The sequence below is a fragment of the Eretmochelys imbricata genome, chromosome 1, assembly GCF_965152235.1.
Source record: "Eretmochelys imbricata isolate rEreImb1 chromosome 1, rEreImb1.hap1, whole genome shotgun sequence".
In the NCBI taxonomy this organism is placed as follows: domain Eukaryota; kingdom Metazoa; phylum Chordata; order Testudines; family Cheloniidae; genus Eretmochelys; species Eretmochelys imbricata.
This window is the reverse complement of record NC_135572.1, coordinates 121,510,088-121,533,242: the sequence shown is the minus strand read 5'-3', so window position 1 is coordinate 121,533,242 and position 23,155 is coordinate 121,510,088. Positions and strand designations below refer to the sequence as shown.

Sequence of the window (23,155 nt, the reverse complement as noted above, 5' to 3'; positions counted from 1 at the left end):
CTGAGGAGAAAGAATACCAACAATTGTGTACATATTTATGATTCTGAATGGAGCCTTTCAAAGTATAGGAGCAACAAAGATTCTTAACGCAACCTCACAATTCCTGCTCAAGCTTTATAATTAGGGCCCTACCAAATTCATGGTCCATTTGGGTCAACTTCACAATTATAGGTTTTTTTAAATAGTCAATTTAATGGTTTCAGATGTTTACGTCTGAAATTTGACAGTGCTGTAACCATGGAGTCCCGACCCAAAAGAGCAGTGGAGGGTCGCGGGATTGCCACCCTTACCTCAGCACTGCCTTCAGAGCTGGGCTCCCAAGCCAGCAGTCTCACAGCTTCCTCCAGCCAGGAGAGGTTCCCAGCTGTGAGTCTGACTTGGCCCTGGGAGCAGCCCCTGCAGGAGAATAGGAAGTCTTGCCCCTCCCCAGCCCAGCTGGGACTAGCAGCTGGAGCTCACTCTCCCCTACAATAGCCAGATTTCACAGGGAGATCAGATTTTATAGTCCATGATGCATTTTTCAAGGCTGTGAATTTGGTAGGGCCCTATTTATAATTAAAGTCACACCCTATTCTCAGCTTTTCCTTCAAGTGTTAGCATGGGTTCCAAAGGAGAATGGGTTCCAGGGCTGATAAAGGTAATTCTGTTGACTCCACTTAGTAGTTTCAATTCCTTTCCTTCCTTTACATACAGCATATCTGTGACCTGCAATAATGCAGGTTCCAGCATTTCAGGCCATAACCTACCATTAAGCTATTCATTGGATGTCTTAATGAAATCAGTGGGGAAGTTCTCTGTAAAAATAGTTGGCAGGACAGGAGTGTTAATTTATAACTGGTTCTAACTAGAAGCTGGGCAAATAATTCATTTTTTTGGTTCTGCCAGCAAACTGAAAGATCAGGGAAAATCAGTTCATTTCCAAAAAGGTTTGGAATTTGTCAACAAATTGAAAAAGTCTGTTTCAGGTCGGGTATATATGTTTCCCTTTATAACCTTTAGTTCGGTGGTTAGGAAAATGTTATGTGGGAGAGCCAGTTTCAAATCCCAAATCTGGAGCAGGGACTTGAATTCAAATCACAGCCTGCCAGGTAAGCATCTACTTCCAGGCTATAGACTACTCTGGGTAGGTGCTCTCAATCTCTCCTGTTGAAGCTGTTCCACTTTATTTAACTACTTTAAATATTCAGTGGGCCAAAGTGAGAGTGATCTATAGTCTGGTGAGTAAGGCACTGACCTAGGAGATGTGGATTCAAATCTTCCCTCTACCTGACTAAAAGGAGGAATTTGAATCCACATCTCATACCCCTCTTTCCCCAAGTGAGTACTTTAATCACCAACTATAGAGTCACTCTCACTTTGGCCCACTGAATATTTAAGTATTTATACAAAGTAGAACAAACACACTCTTACTTCCCTCAAACTGACCCTGAAAAACCTTCCCCCAGACAAAACTGTCAGGCCAGATTCGCGAACAGTTTTGTATCGACCAAAAATGCATTTTTCAGCAAATAAACTATTTTTTTCTCATAAGAAAAAAATTTGCCCAGCTCTATCTGTAATTATGTCCTTGAACCCAAAAATGCCTACAAATATTGCATTGCTTGCTAACAGCTATACCACTATATTCATTTCAAATATAATGGCCTAAATGGCCTAAATTCATCCCTATGGATTAATTTGGCCCAATAATATCTAGATAAAATACTTCTCTAAAACAGCATTTGCAGAAAGGTGGCTCAAACTATTCTAGAAGGCTTTTAGTTTTTACAAGGTGCTTCTTGCAAGCAGTAGTTACAACAAATTTTCAAGATTATTCTGGAAAGATGAAGGGAGTGCTTCGGAGACTCTCCATGGGGAGACCTGAAGAGAACAGCTGGTAGGGCTCTCCAGAAAAGGGCATAGGGAGTAGTGACAATTGCCAGGAAATAGCCCATTAGAATTGTGGAAATTCACAGTTTCTGTTATGTGACATTTCATACCCAAATTCACTGTATTGTGCAGGTTCACACAAGTTTTTCTTTATTCGGTTTTGGCAAACAGACTATTTTCACGTATGAAATATGAAAATGTGTACATTTATGCAAGGTTTTTATGCAAAAAGACATCTTTCTTTTAAAAAACTGTCCCTCCCCCTTTTATTTTTACTATCAGAAACAAGCTTGATATTTTTGGCTATTTTCACTAAAATAGTGAGCCTATTTTTGCTTTAAAAATCTGAATATCACAGCAAAAATTACTTTAAAAATGCACCCAAGTTGGAATTTAAAACTGAAATTTAAAAAAAATCTTAAATTGTGTGCAGGTTCACATTTTGTTATGAATATCTCACTCAGGTCTACATCATATCCCATTCACAAAGCCTTTACCTCTTCATTATTCAGTTTAAGCTCATGCTCTCCAGCTTTTCCACTGCTGTGTTATTTTTGAAAAACATATTATTTAGAATGATCTGCACAAATTCTCAGCATGTATAGAGAATACACCAATACAAGAATTCCTCCAGGGGTAATCTTCCACAACATGGATTGCCCTTTGAGGAGGGCATAGGTTCATATTTCATGACAAATAATTCAGTGGGAATTGTTAACCCTCAGAACCTCACAAGAGGGACTCAGCACCTCTCAAGATGGGACCCTAGGTCATTTCATTCTGTTCTTTTATAAAAGCACTCTAGAGAACGTGTAGCTCTGAGAACTTAGTGATCCAGGAAAGCTTCACCAGTTTACTAGCTGACTAACTGAGCCCAAAATTCAGAACTCCAGTGATTTAACAAATATCATTAATGACTATGGCCTATGAACAATTTTTGAACCCCTGGTGGCTGCACACTGTCACCAACTGGTATATAGGCAAGAAATGCAAATGCAAATAGCATTAAGCTCTATTATCTTGTCACCCTGCAGGAAACAGAATTAATAATTTTATTTTATCAATATCTGTTGTTAATAAATATTTCCAAATGTATACAGTACATTTACTGTGAATAACCCACACTCTGCCGTGGACACTTGAGGACATAATTATTCAATATTTATCTAGACGAATAATAAAAAAATAATAATAAAAAAATAAAAACAATGGTAAATTTTAAGCTTCCCCTGAAACAGCATAAGAGTTTTACCTCATCAAATACTTTAGAAAGAACATGTTTGTCTAAAACCGGGATGTATTTAGTACTGTGAGGAACAGCTGTAGGGGCTAAGGCATCCATTATGGTGAGTCGTCTAGCAACCAAACCATGAGTCTTTAGCCAATGAGCTGAAGACGTATCTAGAGAACTAAAAATAAGAGATTGTGAGAGGTAATATTAGACAGAAACATATTTGGTAATATAGTAGTTACGGAAAATAAATATAAACCACTACCACTTGTGTGTGACACATGTACATACTCTTTAGATGTTCTTTTTGCCACCTTTTGTGTATTCAGCTCTGTGGAAAAACATTTACAAACTTACAAAGGCATCATGTAATGGTTTTGCACAAACACACACACACACACACCATGAAGTAATTAGCATAAGCTCTATCTGAGCCTATTAGAAGTGCTACTAAGGCTGTATAATAATGCTTATTCCAGCAACTAAATTTATTCATGAGAATTAATCTCTCTTGTGTTTCAATCGTGGTGCTTGAACACTCACACTTCACAAGAACTAATAAAAACAAAAAATGTAAAGGTAGATAAGCACTAGGGCTATGTCTACACTGTGCAACGTGTCTACACTGTGCACCTTACAAAGGGCACGGCTGTGTCTCTGCAGCCATGCCATTGTAAGGTGCACTGTGTGGCCACTATTTCTCCCGGTGGCAAAATAAAATCACCTCCGATGAGGGGCCAGTAGCTTCATCGCCGGGAGCACAGCTCCCACCAATGAAGCGCTGTCCACACCAGCGCTTTTCGTCGCTACAACTTTTGTCATTCACGGGGTGTTTCACACCCTCAAGCAACAAGTTTTAGCTACAAAAGTGTCAATGTAGACAAACCCTAATTTTATCATTTCAAAATTATTTTAACCTTTGTTTAGATTTATAGCCTTTACCCAAGAAGGAAGATTCACCAAGCTTATTCCTCAACTCAGGCCACAAGTAACATAACTTAGTGTCACTGGCATCTCATTAAGCTAATATACAATTTTCATGTTTCTTTGATTACAGTGAGCGTATCTTAGATGTGCACCCTGTTCAGGAAAAACAACTGTGATTCAGATGTGCCTTCAGCAGTCTTCAATGAAAGTATTCTGCACTACCTTCATGGAAAATGACCCTGCCAAAGAGACAGCGTATCAACAGTGTGCAAGGATCTTGAGGTCCGTCCAAAAAAACAGACCATTCTTTCCCTTGCAGATGATGCTAAACTGAATGCTATTTACAGATGTGTGAAATTTTATTCAATTTTTCAATCAGTATCCATCATATTTTAATATCTCAAATTTACTGTCCTGCTGAAAATGCTTCCTTGACCAGGTCAGTGAAACCCAGTCAGAATTCTTTTTACTGCAGTTTACAAGCTCATCAACAATTCAACTCTATCTCAAATGTGCTACCACCAGATCTAAACAAATTAGAATAACTGACTGAAATTCCCCCAGTTGTGATAACTTGCCTTTAAACACAGTTGCAGATTTAAGGCTATTTCTGAGCAAACAACCCTTTCTTTCAGGAGATATCCTCTCGTCTGGTCTTTCTTCATAAGACCTCGCTCGATGGCCCAGGGTCCTGAGCAGACTAGTCTTTGTTTGCTCTGCAGGTATTCAGACAGAGAGAAAAGGACAACTAATCTACATATCAAATGGCTGCCTGCAATTCTTGAAAACACTTATTTGGTTTTCATCCCATGTTCTTAAACGAACTGTCTTAGACAAGCCATCACAGGTAACAATACTTCAGCACTGATTGTTTCTCTGTACTTTCCCAAGGGTTTGTTTTTTTTAAAATTAATGCTGTAGCTAATAAAACACACACATGAGCTCTTCATAATAACCACAAACAATGATTCACTTATTTGCATGAAGAAGAGAGAGGGGTTAAATGCCTACTATTAACTGAACTGCTTACACTGTATTTTTAAAATTTAAATCAAAATAGTTTAAATTAGGCATTCCCCTGCAGGGTATGTAAGCCAACCGTCAAAGCACTGTACCAGAAAGTGCAAATGACTGGACATTGACCAGTCTAGGGTAAATGTCCAAGATGAACAAAATGCAAAAACGATGGAAGATAAATTAGAGTTTTAATATAATGCTTTGTTTAAATAATCAAATGTTTTATTTGCAACAGAGATAAGGAATTTTTATTTTATCATCGACAGAATCACTTCACAGTGGATGAATAAATTCTGTTGAATAATATCCACACTTCATTTTAGATAGTTACCTGCATACAGTGCTGACTTCCTTCTGACTGGACTGTCACAACGAGTTTGCCATACATCTACTGTACGCTGGTGTGAAGTCAGCAATGGCTCTTCTGAGGCACAGTATGGCCTACTGGTAGGAGAGGTGTTCAGCTCCTGAATGTGTGTGGTTACAGAGGATGCAGTAAGAGTCTGCTTGTGATGCCTGTTTATGAGTGATAAAGACAAGAAACAAGCAAGTGAATAACCTTCAAGAGTATAAATGCATTCGTAAGGAACCACTTTTTAAATGTTAAGTTTAAATGTATATGGCACTTAAATACCGATTTCAAATGCTCTGCAAGACTGCAAAATGATTCACATTATTTTAGCACGGTCTTGATTTCACAAATAGGTTAAAAATTGTTAGTTTTACTTTCACAGGTTCACATAAAAAACCCTGATACACATGTAAATACTCTATCCTTTACTGAGACCAGACTATTCTAGTATAGCTGCTTTGAATTCTCAAGGGTGGAGGGAGGAGAGGGAGCCACCCTATAAATAATAAGTGATATAAATGTCTCTACTAATGTTAACAACAACAACAACAACAAGAAGCCCTAAAATAAACACTTTACATATTTTTTTTATACCGAGCTGCTGACCTACCATGCTCCTACCATGCATCTTAAATCATTCTGCACATCCTCTATAACAATAAATCATGAACTTTTGTTTGAATTCAGATCATTTTTTGAAGGCAGGAGATTGTTTTCATTGTTTAAAACCTTTTTTGAGATGTATTTTTTTTGTTTTTTTATTTGTTGTACGCAAATGAAGTAGGCATTAGGTGAAATAATTTCCTCCTTTTTGTTTATTTAGTGCTCCTGTAAGGTTTGATATACCTGGCGATCTAAGGCCTCTGAATTTCTATAAAATGGAAACTGTGTAATTAGTAGCAGTGAAAAAACTTTCCCCCAGTGCCCTAGGAATTTGCCTCCATCCACCATGACCTACAGGACATCTCTAGGGACATTCATTCTTCATGCACATTAGCTCTTTGTCCAATTAGACTTCCAATGAGCTTGTTAATTGGTGCTGAATGTGGTGGTATTTTTTGGGGGGGTGGAGGGGTGGGAACTGGACTGAGACCATAAGGATCAATATAGAATGAATGTACAAACTTGTTCTGTGGGATCACAAACTGAAGGGACAAACTGTTTTTTTCAAGCATGTACTGTCTGTAGGAGGCAGAAGAATACGCACACTATCTGAACTAGTTTCAGAGTAACAGCCATGTTAGTCTGTATTCGCAAAAAGAAAAGGAGTACTTGTGGCACCTTAGAGACTAACCAATTTATTTGAGCATAAGCTTTCGTGAGCTACAGCTCACTTCATCGGATGCATATTGTGTGCATCCGATGAAGTGAGCTGTAGCTCACGAAAGCTTATGCTCAAATAAATTGGTTAGTCTCTAAGGTGCCACAAGTACTCCTTTTCTTTTTACACTATCTGAACTAGTCCGTGTTACTGCTGCCACCTTGGCTCACACACCATTTTGTTCCAATTCCAAGCAATACATTTTAACATCTTTTTCTTCCAGACTTGTTTTTTTCATAAAGAGTCTTACAATAGTATTAATTAAAGATTTTTCAACCTTTCTTTGCAAAAGGAAAATATCTTAAGGAGAATGTTAGAGGTGAAAAATGCAAAATGAAGACAAGACAAGAAATTTAACAGGTAGCTTGAGTAACCTATAGAGCACTCTGAGGCATAAAGGCAGTTTGAGAACATACTTATTTTCACAATCTTTTTCTCCATTACACCAGTTCATCATCAGACATTCAGTGTGAAAGGTTTGCACTTTCTCAAGATCTCTTTCCCCCTGTTCAATTTCTCTTTTTAAAAGGTATATATCTTCACTCTGCCAAAATGAAAATCGAATGTGTTACTATAATTACACTTAAGACATGCTTCATTCATTTACAGAAACAATTCAATAAATAAGTTTTTGGTGTAGAAAAAGGGAATAACATTTTGGATTGTTTGGATTTTTTCCTCGGAGTTTCCCTCATTTCTAAAACAAAGTTTGCTTTGGTCCCACACCAAACATAGACTGACTATTAGCATAAAATTAAAAGGGAGGGAAATGATGATGGCAGTAATTTCATGTTCCCACAGAGAAATATCCTTTAGCAAAGGACAAGCACGCTGATGGCAAAAAATAGCACTAAAGTGTATTTGGCAAGACAATGTAAGCTTTGTAATTTTCTTAAGAAGATGACTGCAATTACCTCACAAACCAGTTATCTCTTTGAAAAATTTTACATACTCCAAAAAAAGACATGAATAGCCCTGCTGCTCCAAGTTTTTAGTTACATACCTTTTGCTTCCCTTGTCCATGTTTAGTGGTGGTATTATATTACAGCTAAGCTCCAGTAACTGACATGGTTTCTCTTTTACTGTTACACATTAAAGATACATTTTTTTTATTTTTCAAACAATTACAGCAGCATATCAATCAAACAGGCCTGATTCTGATCTCACGCCAGCGTTACACCTACGACTGAGAGTAAGGACTAGCCGTATAAATCCGATGAAGTGAGCTGTAGCTCACGAAAGCTTATGCTCAAATAAATTTGTTAATCTCTAAGGTGCCACAAGTACGCCTTCTCTTTTTTCAGTATAAATAAGGCTTTGAACTTAAATGAAGAGATTGTATCAGCATTAAACATGTCAGGAAAACCATATACTGCACCCACAAGATAACAAAAAGAGGTACAGGGAAAAGTAGAAAACCTGCACTTTATTGACCCCGTTCATGCCCATCCTGACACTTTGCACCCGCATCTAAACATCAGGTTCATGTTTGATAATATTTTTAAATGCCCCAAATACCCAAATATTAAGGGCCTAATTCCACAATGTGTTGTGCCTGTTGTAGTAATCTCACCTGTGCAGAGTAAGTGGAAACTGGATGTAAAACATGACCAGTGCAGAATGGTAGCATTTTACACCAACTTTACACAGGGGTAAGTAACTACAACAGGTACAAAGCAGTGGAGAATCTATCCTAGATGATCACTGGAGAAAAGTGCTGCTATAGTCATATGCCCATTATTTACTGATGGCAATAGTACATTGTTCCATTTCTTCAGGAACATTTTGCATCAGCTCTATTGACAGCTTTAAAAAAAATTGGTTGTACTATGTACTATTCTCTTAACCAGCCATTAGTATTATTAGACAGTCCTTAATATTATTATTGTTTATGTTTATAACTAATGTACATGGGGGGAAAAGCACTCATACTGATCTTAAGGTGCCTTTGATTTAATTACAAGTACAGTAATATAAGAGACAAAACCAGCAGTTTTCCTCAACTTTAAGACAAAGAAAATAAGTAAATAACCTACAGGAGATTAAAATGAAACCGAAGTAATACCCACCTAGGCTGATCAGATGTCCCGATTTTATAGGGACAGTCCCGCTATTTGGGGCTTTTTCTTATATAGGCTCCTATTACCCCCCACCCCCTGTCCCGATTTTTCACACTTGCTGTTTGGTCACCCTATACCCACCACACCCAAAATCCCATCTTTATCATGTGCCTGCATCTCCAAAACTTGGGATAAAAAGCTGCACCTCAAAACATGCCTGGAAGGTGAATAGATTTGGGCTCTTCTGGACCAGAGATGGGATACAGAGTGAATTCCAAAGATGGCTCCAATATTGCCCCACTAGTGCAAGAGCACAGCATGCGAATGATACAAGCTTCATCCTTCCAACCTTTCCAACACATTCTGGATTCACACAATCCACACCAGCTGAGCTATAAGGGCATCTAGTACAGCCTATGGAATATTTTAAACTGCATTATTTCTAGTCTTGCTTCTCTGAATTATGGTTTGTGATGTTCAAAATTTCATACTACTCTCTTGTTCCTAATTATGCTAGTTCTTATTCCACTTTTCCTTGTGTTTGGGGAACTAATTAATTGGTTGTATGCTTTAATTCAAAACAAGAATACTTAAAAAAAAAAACATGATTATTTCTGGAAGTCCATGAAGAAATTTACTACTGGGGATTTTTAGATTGAGCTTATTAATTACACTTGGTAGGTCTGTGCTGTTTTTGTAAATTTAGTGCTTATGGATATGGTTTTATTCCCTCCTGTACCCTCTCCCTCCAGTGGCAACTATATGTCATAACGTTAGGCATGAAACTCTCTTTAGCTATATATGCTTGCATTAATTAACAAGACATTTATTGCTGAAGTAAAAATCATAGATCAATTTCAGTTCAGGTGTAAGCATAACTCCCATTTGCGACACCAGGAATCACACCTGCTTTTTCCAGGCAGAATTTGACCTCCATGTGTTTTTAAACTAACAATACCCATATAAATATACTGTAACATTCTGTACCTTGGGGGAACATATTGTAAGCCCCATATTCTTCATTTTCATATAATCGTGATCTCACATATAAAGCATGCCTTGTAAGGTATCAGGGGAAAGATTATGATCTGCTGAAAAACATTTCTCTATCCATATATGTGTATCATTAATGCACATGAAGTTATGAGAATTGTGTTGTATGGTGGTCACTAAAGCATTCTGTAAATTGGGGAATCAGCCAGATATTAGCTCCCCAGAGGCAACAGCAAGGAAAGAAACCAACGCCCGGGCAGGGTGTTAAACAACCCATCAACAGCCATTGTCCAGCAAGAGAGCTACAATGACTCACCTGCAGGAGGCCCAAACAGGACAATTGCTCAACCTTGCCTGAAGAGACTCAGCAATGCCACACAGACATGCCTGGACTTGTGTTCTACAAGCACATGGACTGAGAGTATAAAACAGGCAGAGTGAACACATACTGGGCCCTTCTCCTGCCCCACCTATGCTGCAAACAACCAGGACACTGAGAAGTCAAGACTCCAACAGAGGAGACTGGCCCAGGTTTAAGGAACAAACCTGTAGATTAAGGGCTGCACTATTCAGTGCGGTGAGAAAAACTGCTTAATCTAGTTGCTGCCCAGTCTAACAGGGTTGAGAGTTCAGACTGCGTGCTTATATTTTATTTTATTTTGGTAACCACTCTGACTTGTTATGCTTTGACTTATAATCACTTAAAATCTATCTTTATATTTAATAAATCTGTTTCTTTATTCTACCTGAAGCAGTGCGTTTGCTTTGCAGTATGTCAGAGACTTCCCTTGGGAGAACAAGCCTGATACATATCAATTTCTTTGTTAAATTGACTAACTTATATAAACTTGCAGCATCCAGCAGGCATTACTGGACACTGCAAGACGGAGGTTCCTAGGGTTGTGTCTGGGACCAGAGATATTGGCTAGTGTCATTCGCTTGCAGGTAGCTGGGAGCAGCTTACATGCCAGAGGCTGTGCGTGAACAGCCCAGGAGTGGGGGCTCTCACAGCAGAGCAGGGTAAGGCTGGCTCCCAGAGTCAAGGATTAGGGAGGCCTAGCAGATCACCGGTCCAGAAAACACCAGAGGGGAACATCACATATACATTAAATGATATTTGTGATTTAGGTTTGTTACGACCTAATAAAATTCTATCACTGAGCAGGTTTCAGAGTAACAGCCGTGTTAGTCTGTATTCGCAAAAAGAAAAGGAGTACTTGTGGCACCTTAGAGACTAACCAATTTATTTTAGCATGAGCTTTCGTGAGCTACAGCTCACTTCATCAGATGAAGTGAGCTGTAGCTCACGAAAGCTCATGCTAAAATAAATTGGTTAGTCTCTAAGGTGCCACAAGTACTCCTTTTCTTTTTATCACTGAGCAATGGCAGGCCTGGAGCTTTAAGATCACTTCAGCCTGACTGTGATTAAGTGATTAGCCTCTTTCCTGAGTCACATACTTATCAAACTGCATATATGTAAGCTCTGTTGTGCCGTAACATGCCATGAAGATTCATACTCTCATATTTAGTTTGAAATACTCACCACAATAGGCTCTGGAGCTTCAGGATCCGTCATATAAATATTATAGTAATGAAATCGTCCTCCTGTTTCAGTTGATAGTTCATGCAAAAATTTATTGGCCTCTGTATCATCACAGTTGAAAGATATGGTATGAATAGGAACTTTATGACGAAGTAGGATTTGGGTCAGAATTGTTTTTGGTGGCTGTAAAAATAAAAAAATAAAATATAATAAATAGTGTTAAATATGCTGCAGATAAACAACTATTTAACAAACACTGTACAGAATTTCACTAGCCATGGCACTGCTTGTAGGACCAATCCCTTCTGTTCAAGGCACAAAGAAAAAGAAAAATATTTGCACTTTTCCCTAAAGATCCAAGAGGATCCTGGTTTATAACACTACCTGAATCACTGATTTATCATGTGAGCTTGAGCAATACACTTCAGGTATCATTCAACTCAACTTTTAATCTAAGTAATATCTAGACTTTGCTGAATGCCAGATTTTGCAACTGAGCTGAATTTTCCCTGGTAAATGAATTATTTTTAAAATGCCTCTATCAGCATATTGGCCAGTTTTCACCATGAACTATAACTTAAATTTTCATTTTTGTCTCTTTTATAGCACTTGTAGCTGAACTAGAGGTGCTTTCCTTTCAGTTTTTGTTTGCTGCATTATATCTTCTCAAACCTCAGGCCATTTTGTGCTAAAATAACACAACTTCATCTGCTATAAACATATTGGCACAAATTTTGATCTTACTTCCACTTATATAAACCAAGAGTTTGAAGTTATTCCAGAACTATACCTTGTGAAATGAGAATCTGACCCAATGTTATCAATAAGAGATGTTTTACATTATACAAACAGCAGTTTACAATAGAACAGATACTTGAAAAAAAACTATGATAAATTTAAGTCAATAGCTAATTTTCTGCCTACAATATTTACTACAACATCAATTTGCCAGAGATGGGATAGCGCTCATGTACTTCCAGCAAATGGACGGAAGAGGATCTACATGCCTACTTTTTTGCACCTGCTCCCCCAGAATAACTTGTTATTTGGGGGTGGAAGGAAGTATTGTAGTTGGAGGGCCATCTCTTTATCTTCTTATTAGTCTTTCACTTTCTGGTTCTCATGCAGCACACAAGACTGCAATGTTTCAGTTGTAACACTGAAGGGGAATCTTTAAATCCAAATATACTGTTGGATTTGCAATTTTTCTGCATTTTTTAATTCATGAGAATTTTTCTCTTAATATTACCTCATATACAAGTTTTACTATTTAATCTTAGATTTTAAGCTATCCCTTCAGCCTTTTAGCCAACCACCAGCTGATTAAAAAAGCTTCCTATAGAATTAAATTAGATGCCATAAATCAGATAAAACAGGGTTGCCGTAAGAGAGTAAAGGATATAAACCCCACTACCACTAGTTTAGAGATTAATTGTATCAACTTTGAAACAGACAACCTCACAAGCTTGAGCCTCCTGGATATTTTATTCATCCCTAAAGCTGTGCTTCGGCATCCTACTACTACCACCGAATCATCACACTACCCCATCTCTGTTTTCTTGTTTCACAAATACCTGGTCAGGTCTCCCATCAGTCAGAAGATAAATGGCTTGAATGTCACTATCAGCAAGCGCAATTTGAAGTGCTTTGAGCGTATTTGTGGAACTGCCAACCTAAAAACCCAAATGAGAGGGGGTTTTTACACTGCTAAAAATACTGTTACACTGCTAAAAATAGACCATCAGCTCTTTTCTAGCAATTACAGGAGCAAATTCATGATAAAGCAGTGACACAGTGTAAATTACATGTTGAGCGTCAGCTGGTCAGAAATTTGATGGAAGTGGTAATAGTAAAATTTGAACTCATTCAGCATTCAATGGCTGTGCAAATAAGTATAACTTAGATATCAAGGGACTGGAAGAGAGGGTTTCTTACCTTGTGCAGTAACTGAGGTTCTTCAAAATGGGTGTCCCTATGGGTGCTCCACTTTAGGCGAATCTGCGTCCCTATGCCTGCGATCGGAGACTCTCAGTAACAATGCCCGTTTGGGCCGCACATGCTCTCTCCCAGTCTTAAGCCACTCCTGGCAGCTACATAGCGTTGTGCAACCAAACCGCCCTCAGTTTCTTCTCCACCATAGAGTGCATCTCTGAACTCCAAAGTAGAGAGGAGGAGGGTGAGTAGTGGATCATCCACAGGGACACCCATCTTGAAGAATCTCAGTTACTGCACAAGGTGAGTAACCGTCTCTTCTTCTTCAAGTGCTATCCCTGTGGATGCTCCACTTTAGTGACTATACAGCAGTGTCCCTTGGTGGAAGGAAGGAGCTTTACAAATGAGGATAAGACAGAGTCCTAACAGAGCATTCGAGGTCAACTTGTTGTTCAGTTGGGTAGTGCTCCATGAACGTGTGGGCTGACGCCCTAGTGGCTGCTTTACAGATGTCTATGATGGGTACATTGTTTAGGAAGGCTATTGAATTGGAGAGCGATCTGGTGGAGTGTGCGATTGCCTGGGGGGTGGGTGGGTTGCAGATCATGTTGGCAGTAGCAAAGGTGAATGCACCCAAAAATCCATTTTGAGAGCCTCTGCTTGGATATGGCAGGTCCTTCAGTCTTTCCATAACGGAAAGGAATAGCTTTGGTGACTTTCTGAAGGGTTTTGTCCTTTCAAGATAGAATGCTGATGCCCGTCTAACATCTAGAGTATGGACCATTGCCTAGTTTGTTCTCATGAGGTTTAGGGAAGAATGATGGACGGTAGACAGGTTGGTTCAAGTGGAATGAGGAAAGCATTTTAGGTAGAAATTTAGGATGTGGTCTTAAAGTAACCTTGTCTTTGAAAAGGATTGTATATGGGGGGTATGCCATGAGAGCCCCTAGTTCTCCTACTCGTCGGGAGGTTGTGATGGCGACAAGAAAGGCCACCTTCATCGATAGGTGCACAAGAGAACGTCACCAAGGGTTCACACGGGGGACCAGTAAGACAGCATAGTACTAGGTTAAGGTCCCAGGGTTGGGTGGGGGCTTATATTTCAGGATAGAGGTTCCGAATACTCCTGAGGAATCATTTAGTAATAGGATGGATGAAGACTGAGTACCTGTCAACTTCATGACAGAAAGCTGTGATGGCTGCAAGGTGTACTCTAGTGAGCTTGAGGATAGACCTGATTTCTTTAGCTCCAGTATGTAATCTAGTACCAATGGTAAGGGGGAGGTAATATCCATGGTTTGCTTGTTCTGACACCATATGTGGAATCTCTTCCATTTGTGCAGGTAAGTATAATGTGTAGTCTACCTTCTGCTGTTTAATTGTATGTCCCTTACGTCTTCCGAACAGGTCATTTCATTGTCCTGGAACCATCGAAGAGCCATGCCTTCAGGTGGAGGATCTCCAAGTTTGGGTGGTGAACCTGACCTGCGTCCTGAGACAGAAGACGTGAAAGAGGGCAAACAGTGAGTGGTGGGCATACCACCATCTTCATCTGGTAAGGGAACCAAGTTTGTCTGGGCCACATGGGAGCTATCAAGATGATTCTGGATTGTTCTGTCTTTATCTTGTATATCACCCTGGATAGGGGGAGCTAAGGGAAAACACGTACAGCAGAGGCACATCCTTTTTGATGAGGAAAGCACTGCCCCAAGATCAGGGCCCCAATCCCGTTCTTGAGCAAAATTGTGGACACTTGGCATTCTGGGCTGTCACAAAAAGGTCTATAGTCAGGAAACCCTAGTGTCTGAATATATTTTGTAGGACCGTGGTGTTTATTTCCCACTCATGGTCCTGAGAGAATTTTCCGCTTAGCGTATCCACTCTGGTGTTCTGACATCCTAGCAGATAAGTAGCTGATATGTGGATATTGTGATGGATGCAGCTCCATAATCTCAGTGCTTTGGTGATTTTGCTTCCTCTTGAAGGTTTATATAAAACATGCAAGCAATGTTGTCCATCAGTACCTTTATGGTCTTGTTCCTGATCAGCGGTAAAAAGCGTGAGCATACATTGCAGACTGCTTGTAGTTCCTGTAGGTTGATGCGTAATGTTTACTCCAAGGGGGACCACCGGCCCGGGGTTATGTGGTTGTGCAAGTGTGCTACCCAAACTAACAGAGAAGCATCTGTTGTAAGTATCATTGACGGAGGGGGTTGTGTGAAGGGAACTCGTTGTGGGGTTGAGTCCACCAGTGTAGAGTTTTTGACTGTGAGTGACATCGTAAGACACTTGTTCAGGCTATGTCTGTGCAGAATGTATACCATCCTGAGCCAGCACTGACAATGCATATGTAGCCTGACACACCTTACAACAAACGTGGTTGCTGCCATATGATCTAATAATTGCAGGCAAGTCCTGGCTGATATCTGTAGGCTGTTTTGTACATGACAAACAGATTAACGTGAGTGACAAATCTGTGTAGTGGTAATGAGGCTTTGGGCTCCAATGCATCAAGGTGGGCCCCAATGAATTCTAGTTTTTGTTCAGGTGCCAACATTGATTTTTGCATATTTATTTGTAGTTCTAGCTGTGAGAAGAGAACCATATCTTTTGAGTAGTTTCAAAGGTGTCTTCCCTGGAGAGGACTTTGAGTAGACAGTCGTCCAAGAAGGGAAATATCGTGACCTCTTGCTTGCAGAGGTGGGTTGCCACCAATACGAGAACCTTGGAGAACACCCAGGGAGCTGTAGAGACGCCAAAAGGCAGTACTTCGTACTGGTAGTGATCTTGTCCCAGAACAAATACGAGGAATCTCCTGTGTGATGGGTCTATGGTGATATGAAAATATACATCTTGGAGGTCAAGGGCTGAGAACCAGTCCTCCTGTTACAGTGCTGGGATTATCATTGCTAGCATGACCATCCTGAACCACTGAACCTTCATGAACTTGTTGAGTTTCCTTAGGTCGAGAATGGGCCTCCATCCCCAAGTCTTTTTCTGGGTTAAGGAGTAATGGGAATAAAAACCCTTCCCTTTATATTGTGTCAGTACTGATTCTATTTCCTGTTGCAGAAGGTGCTTGTGAGAAGGGTCCCTGAGGAACAGGGAGGGAGAGCAGTGAGGAGGGAAGGAGGTAAACTGAATTGAGTAACCAGTGTTGAAAATTTCTAATACCCAATTTGTCCGAGGTGATGGTCTGTCATACTGGGTGGAATGGGGACTGAGGACCACTGAAAGGATGGACGGTTGTTGATGGTTTCAGCACTTGGAAATGGGGGAGGCGTCTCAGGCCCTCGACCAAACACTCAAAATTGCAGTTTCCAGGAGGGTTGTTGGGATGTTGATGGCTGAGTTGGGAGTGGTCTGCGTCTATGTAGGCCTCTGTCTACATCAGGAGTGGGCAAACTATGTCCCACGGGCCCGCACCCCAACCCCCTGCAGCACCCCTCCTGCACCCCAACCACCTGCCCTGAGCTCCCTCCTGCACCCCACACCTCTCCGAGCCTCCCTGCACCCAGCACCCCTCCTGCACCCTAACCCCCTGCCCTCGGGCCAAAACGTGTGCCCATCCCACCCCCTCCCACACCCTGCACTCCCTCCTACACCCCAACCCCCTTCCTCAGCCCTACATTCATGGCCCTGCACGCAATTTCCCTACCCAGATATGGCCCTCGGGCCAAAAAGTTTGCCTACCCCGGTCTACATTTTTGTGGGTCATATTGTCTCTGTGGTTGGACGTATGGTGCAGGCCCTGTTCGTTGTGCTGAGTGGTATTTCCCTGGCTTCCTTCTTGGTGCAGATGTGTGAATGCCTAAAGACGAAGAGTTCTCCTAGTATTTTTTAGGGCGTGGAGGGATTCATCAGTCTTGGCTGTGAACAATTTCAAGCCCTCAAAGGGAAGATCAACCGTAGATTACACTTTTCAGAAACCCAGAGAGGTGGAGACAAGAAGCCTGTTGCATAACTCTGGCTATAGCAATGGATCATGCCACTGTGTCTGATGCATGCAACAAAGCTTGAAAGGCTATCCATGCAAGAAGGTGACCCTCCAAGATGAGTGCTTTGAATTGTTTTGGGTTGTTGGTTTTTTTTTGTTATCAAGGATGCAATCAATAAACTCAGACATCTTAGAATAATTTGTGTGATTGTATTTGGCCATTAGTGCATCGTAGCTGGCGATTCTGAATTGCACAGTCACTGACGAATAGGCCTTGTGCCCAAAGGGGTCTAACCACTTCCAGTCTTAGTCATACGGGGTGGTTCTGAAGTGGTGTTGTCTGCGCCATTCATTTATGGACTCTACCACAAAGAAATTCGGTGAGGCATGTGAAAACAAAAAATCCAGATCATTAGAGGGAACTTAGTCATTCTTCTCCGCTCTCTTACAAGTGGGCGGTATTGTTGGGTAGTCTGCCAGATGGTTTTTGCTGGATCTAGGAGTGCCTCATTTATGTCTCATTTGAGTGCCTCAAAGCGCAATCTCTGATGAGGTTGATGTTTGCAAAGTGTCCAACAGCTTGTGTTGAGACTCTGCAACTTCTTCCAAGGGTGTCCTGAGTGAGTCAGCAATCCTTTTAAATAGCTCCTAGAATGGTTTAAAGTTATTAGCTGTTGTAGGTAGTGGAGGCATGATGGCTTTGTCTGGAGAAGATGAAGAGATATTGGTTGGTGGGGTGACTTCTGTTGAAACACATCTTTTAATTGCCCATGGCTGGGCGGATATTACCAGTACCAATGAGAATTCAGAAACCAATATGCTTCATGCACAGTAATTTATTTGAGGAAGAATCACACAAGCAGTTAAGGTTACACAGTACACATCTTTTCCTATAAGCCTCAGCTCCCCACGCATACATCCTCAGTAACTATGTTATCTCTGCACGGTATCCTAATTGTCAAACAAAGCAGATATATCTACCAATTCTAGATGGAGACTTCTTCTCTTCTCTTCTTTTCCCTCTCAGGTACTTGGTCTGTCAAACATTCCCAAAGCAGGGCCTAGGTCACCCTGAGCCCTTCTGGTTCTAGAATTCCACAAAGGTCCCTCAAAGCGGAGTCTAGGTTACCCTGGGGACTTTGTCTCACAGTCTCGAACCTCTTCAGATATTAATTGGGGAACTAATCTAATTAATTTACTTTGCTTAGCATTTATATCTTTTGCTCTCAAAAGAGTCACACGTCCCAGAAATATGCCTTGTGAGCGTTTATTACTGGTATACTCTAATTAATATTTCGGAAGGGACTGCGAAGCAGACACCGACACAGACCAAAGCTCAATCATTATTTACCTTCTCATCAATCATTCACTTAAGCTCTCAGAGTGATGCCATCAGAAGTAGTCACTTTGACCCAGGTCAGCTTGTGCCAAGCCCACTGATCACAGGATATTACGTTTTCTTTACTTTGTGAGCTTGTCCCTGCTGCTATTCCAAAGTTTGGTGTAGAAATATACATACAGATCGAGCCATTATTAACCATTTCAGTGCAGTTCCAGCACCTTCAGTGATTTTACATCATTTATCTAATGCTAAGAGAATCCTGCTCCCAGAATCCTCTAGCAAGTTCAGACATACCAAGCCATACCACTCATGCTTGCCACATTCATTCGTATCAGTCACAGCAATTCAACATAATTTGGCACCAGCCCAACAACTTCCTAATCCAAAATCTCCTCGTGCTCTTCAAAAGTCTTCTCCAAAGGCTCAGAGGGACCACCTACCAAGGCTAATGGGGAGCATCCCAGTCTCTCCCTGTGAATGCTAGGAGACCTAGAACATTGTTGCCGGTACACAGCCCATGGATCCCAATAAGGCCATTGCATCAGGATGATATCCGGGTTGTTCTGGTGGACCGGGTCTTGTGGTTGCCAAAATGGGTGAAGAGTGGTGTGAGGAGTAAATGTCCCCTTTCTCATCATCACCCTCCTCACTGGAAAAGGGTGGGACCAATCCGGATGGTGGTGAAAACTGACACAGTACCGAGTATGCCGGAATAACGTCGGTACCTAGAAGGGGAGATGCTGGTGTTGCAAAGACTAGCAAGTCTTTATGGAAAAGGAATTATTGCAAGACTGTGAGCATCGGTACCGAAGAGGATGTTTTCTGTAGTGCCGCTGTAGTTGCCGGTACCGATGTAGCTGTGCTATGTGCTGAGCTGCTCAGTGCAGGATGTTTAACTGGCTCAGTCGGTACCCCATTGTCACTCCTCTCAGAAATGGCCCACTTAGGGTCTTTGGCTTTCGCAGTACCTGCACAACTGGAGGATCCCACCAACACTCAGGTCAGTGGTGGCCAACCTGTGGCCTGCGGGCCGCATGCAGCCCATCAGGGTAATCTGATTGCGGGCAGCGAGACATTTTGCTGACGTTGACCATCCACAGCCACAGCCCCCTGCAGCTCCCAGTGGCCGCGGTTCACCGTTCCCAGCCAATGGGAGCTGCGGGAAGCAGCACCCACCGTGTCCCTGCAGCTCACCACTTGCCGCAGCTCCCATTGGAGTATATGTAGTGCTCCAGTATATGTATATGTAGTTTTTTTGGGAGCAGTATACACAGCCACTAATATTAGGGGCATGTCAATCCTAAATACATCATGTTTAAATTGTTCATCTTTTGGTTCTTTTGTTTTTGACCTAATTTGAAATAAACAAAATATGCTCTAGCACATCATGGAAAAACAGATTTGCTTGGTAATCCAAGTGATGTGAAGAAAACACTTGAAGTTATCCCATCTAGTTTTCATCATCTCAAGAACTCTGAAGCAGTACTGTATTCAACACATCACTGATATTTTTATCTGTTAGTTTTAGCAAATTTGACGTACCTCGTATATGATACTGTTATCATCCCATATGATATAAGTGTTGCCACTTGTAAGGGAATTTTCCAAGAACTGTTACTGTTTTACAGGCCTGTCTCCTTTTAAACACCCCCTCAAGGGGATCCAAGTGCATTACATGATATCAAAGAATTTGTTTTGATTAATATTCCTAGTGATTTGCTGTTCTCTTTAACTTTCTTCTTAAAGCCACCTTCTGATCTTAAGACTTACACACATGCTCTTTTAAATATACTGCAGGTCAGCAACAGATGTCATGCGTGGCAGTAGTTTGAAAAGCACAGGGAATTGCACAAGAACAAAAAAATGTAGAGCTGAGTGCATGACAGGAAATTCATAAAGACACCCACTTAGCCAGCTCTACTGAATAACAAAGAAAATGGATGTTCCTCATTGACTGGCTGAAATTATGCCAAATGGATGCCTTTTCAAGGTATTCCCAGTCTTGCATGATATTGTACTGCATACCTGGCTTAAGTAAAGCAGTGCTTTATTTCCAGGGACTGGAGGAAGCCCAGAAAATTCAATTTCATACTCATTAAACTATCTGTTCCCTGATTCTAAACATTCAGTAACTCCCTACCCAGAGCTTAGCAATGTTCCCCCTCCCCTCTATATTATTCTGTGATTTCTTGCCATTTACAAAATATATTAAGACATTCTCTTTATATTAGTTCACAGCTTCAAAATCCTTATGTGGCTTCTTCACCTTGCTCACTCCTCACTCCCAGGAACTCCACAAATAAATCACTGGACTAGGAGATATAAAGAATTTTAGTATCATAAACACATGCTTTTCCTGTTATATAATAAATAACCAATATAAAACACTGTTAAAAGACTATCCCTGATCTGAGGCTCCAACACTCTGTCTCTCAGCTCCACTAAAATCAAATACAAACTCTATATAACTACTGAATATGAGTGCCTTCTAGAACGCCTCATGGTCACACTTGCCACATTATTAGTTAAATTAACTCAATTAACTGAATAATATTATACAAATAGGGGATGTAAATGTAACTTAGCTCATACATGCTTCTTGATATGTTTCTCTCTATTTTACCTCCAGTTCTTTTATCCAAAGCCAAGCATCTTGCAAATTCTCTTCATTAACTTCAGCAAGTTTCTCTTGCCAAGCTACTGCTTGAGCATCAAATTTCACAAAGTTAAATCTGCTTTTGTGTCTCAGTTGTTCCTGTAAGAGATAGTCAGTTGCATTTTTCTCAATATTAAAAGAAAAAAAAAGACCAACCCATGTTACGTTGGGAGAGAAACATCAACAAGAGTAGTTTTCATTCATGTATAATTGGTAGTATAATCCCAATAAATAATGACAAGTATTCTTTATACATATATGTTAGGTGGGAGATAGTAGCATCACCTATTATTAAGTTTCCCTGACATTTCCCATTACAAGATCCTTCAGTTGCTTATAATTTTGTCATGAATGACTATGAATTGCCACTTTGAATGACAAGAAATAGCCATTGGGCCAGGGAAAGAGAGTGAGAATGACTCTATAGTCTGGTATTTAGGGCATTTACCTAGTGTGTGGGAGACCCAAGTTCTAATCCCTTTTCTCATCAGGCACAGGGGGGAATTAAACATGGGTAAAGTGAAATGACAAGTCAGTCATGGATTCCGTGATTTTACGTGACCTCCACAACGGCAGCCTCACACCACGGGGCTCAGACTTCTGCGATTTATTGTTTATTGCCCACGTCCTGCTTGTGACTTTTACTAAAAAATTTTGCTTTTGTCAAAATGCCTTGAAAGTCCAAAAGAAATTTTACAGGTTTAAATGAAATGTTTCATTTCAACATTACCAAAATGTTTTTTTCTTTCAGTTCGGTCAAAACTATTCCCCAGTGAACTCAACACAAATTCACAAACTATTCTGGTTAACCCAAAAATGCATTTTTTGGTGAATACATTATTTGTCCCCAAAATGTCACCCAGCTCTAGTTACAAGCCTTTGGAAAAATCACAATTCACACATGCTCAGTAGAGAGTGTTGCTAAAATCTCCAAAGATTCCATCCGCAGAGGGCATGCTCCAGCCTAGGGCGAAGCAGGACTTCTCTACAACTGCTGCTCTCTGCTGCTGCTGCTGGCCGGAGATTGGGCACCTGAACTGACAGCATTTTCAGGAAAATCACATGTTTTTGCAAAACGTTCCATTTCTTTAAAAATGGCTACCAATTTTAACTGAAAACAATGTGGAGGGAAAAAAAGCTTCAATCAGCTCTAAGTGCTAGTACTGCTACACATATCAAGTTTCGGGAGTCCCCATTTTAGCTAACCTGAATGAGCTGAAATATTTTCTCCTTCACAAGTGGAAGTTTGTCCCTCATAGACTGAGATGTATCAATGAGAATATAGATGTGATCTTCAAGCACATTCCCAAAGAGTCCTCTGCTCCCTCGCTGGAGCCATTTAACCCTGCGGGGAGGGGGAAAAAAGTCACCTGGACATGGTGTGAAAGGCAACATCTCAATAATCTTTTGGAGACAGGCAGGCAGCATAAAGCAATATGGTAACATTAAAGCCTAAATAATCTGCTAGACTGAACCATCTGTCCCTGTGAGCAACCAAGCTGTTCCTACTGCTCAGTGACTTTACTCCAGACCCAATTCAGGAAAGCACTTAAACACGTGATAAAATCCATCCCCATTCAGGGAAACACTTAGGGCCCTGATTTAGTAAGAAACCTAAGCGCTTAAAACAACTTTAATGTTAGGCTCATGTTTAAATTCCTTACTGAACAGGAGCCTTAACCACATGCTTAATTTTTAATTAACTGGATTTAAGCACAGGCTTAAAAGTTAAATGTGTGCTTGAGTGCTTTCCTGAACAGAATTATTGTCCTGATTCAGAGCCCCGAACCAGTTCCACTTTAGGTTCCTCTGGAGAGCTGTAACTACCTGCATGTATTGCAGTGTGGGATATTAACGAACAGTACAGTGGCTCTGAGATATAGATTACTCACCTCTATACAAGTTAAAAGAGAATGATGCCATAAAAAAATAAAAGAATCATGTCACATTTGCAGCTGAATGACATTTTCTCATG

The 23,155-nt window shown here is 40.6% G+C and overlaps 1 protein-coding gene across 1 annotated transcript in view; it reads right to left on the bottom strand.

The window, feature by feature from the left end:
* The window catches only part of VWA3B (von Willebrand factor A domain containing 3B), a 124,445-nt gene that overhangs the window by 64,903 nt on the left and 36,387 nt on the right, over positions 1-23,155 (bottom strand). The window contains exons 11-19 of the mRNA XM_077810832.1: positions 22,387-22,525; positions 21,148-21,279; positions 12,888-12,986; positions 11,314-11,496; positions 7,134-7,261; positions 5,376-5,560; positions 4,606-4,743; positions 3,392-3,431; positions 3,122-3,278 (exon numbers count right to left, since the gene is read on the bottom strand). Of these exons, the coding sequence (XP_077666958.1) occupies positions 3,122-3,278; positions 3,392-3,431; positions 4,606-4,743; positions 5,376-5,560; positions 7,134-7,261; positions 11,314-11,496; positions 12,888-12,986; positions 21,148-21,279; positions 22,387-22,525 (1,201 nt within the window). The remainder of the gene's footprint in view (positions 1-3,121; positions 3,279-3,391; positions 3,432-4,605; positions 4,744-5,375; positions 5,561-7,133; positions 7,262-11,313; positions 11,497-12,887; positions 12,987-21,147; positions 21,280-22,386; positions 22,526-23,155) is intronic.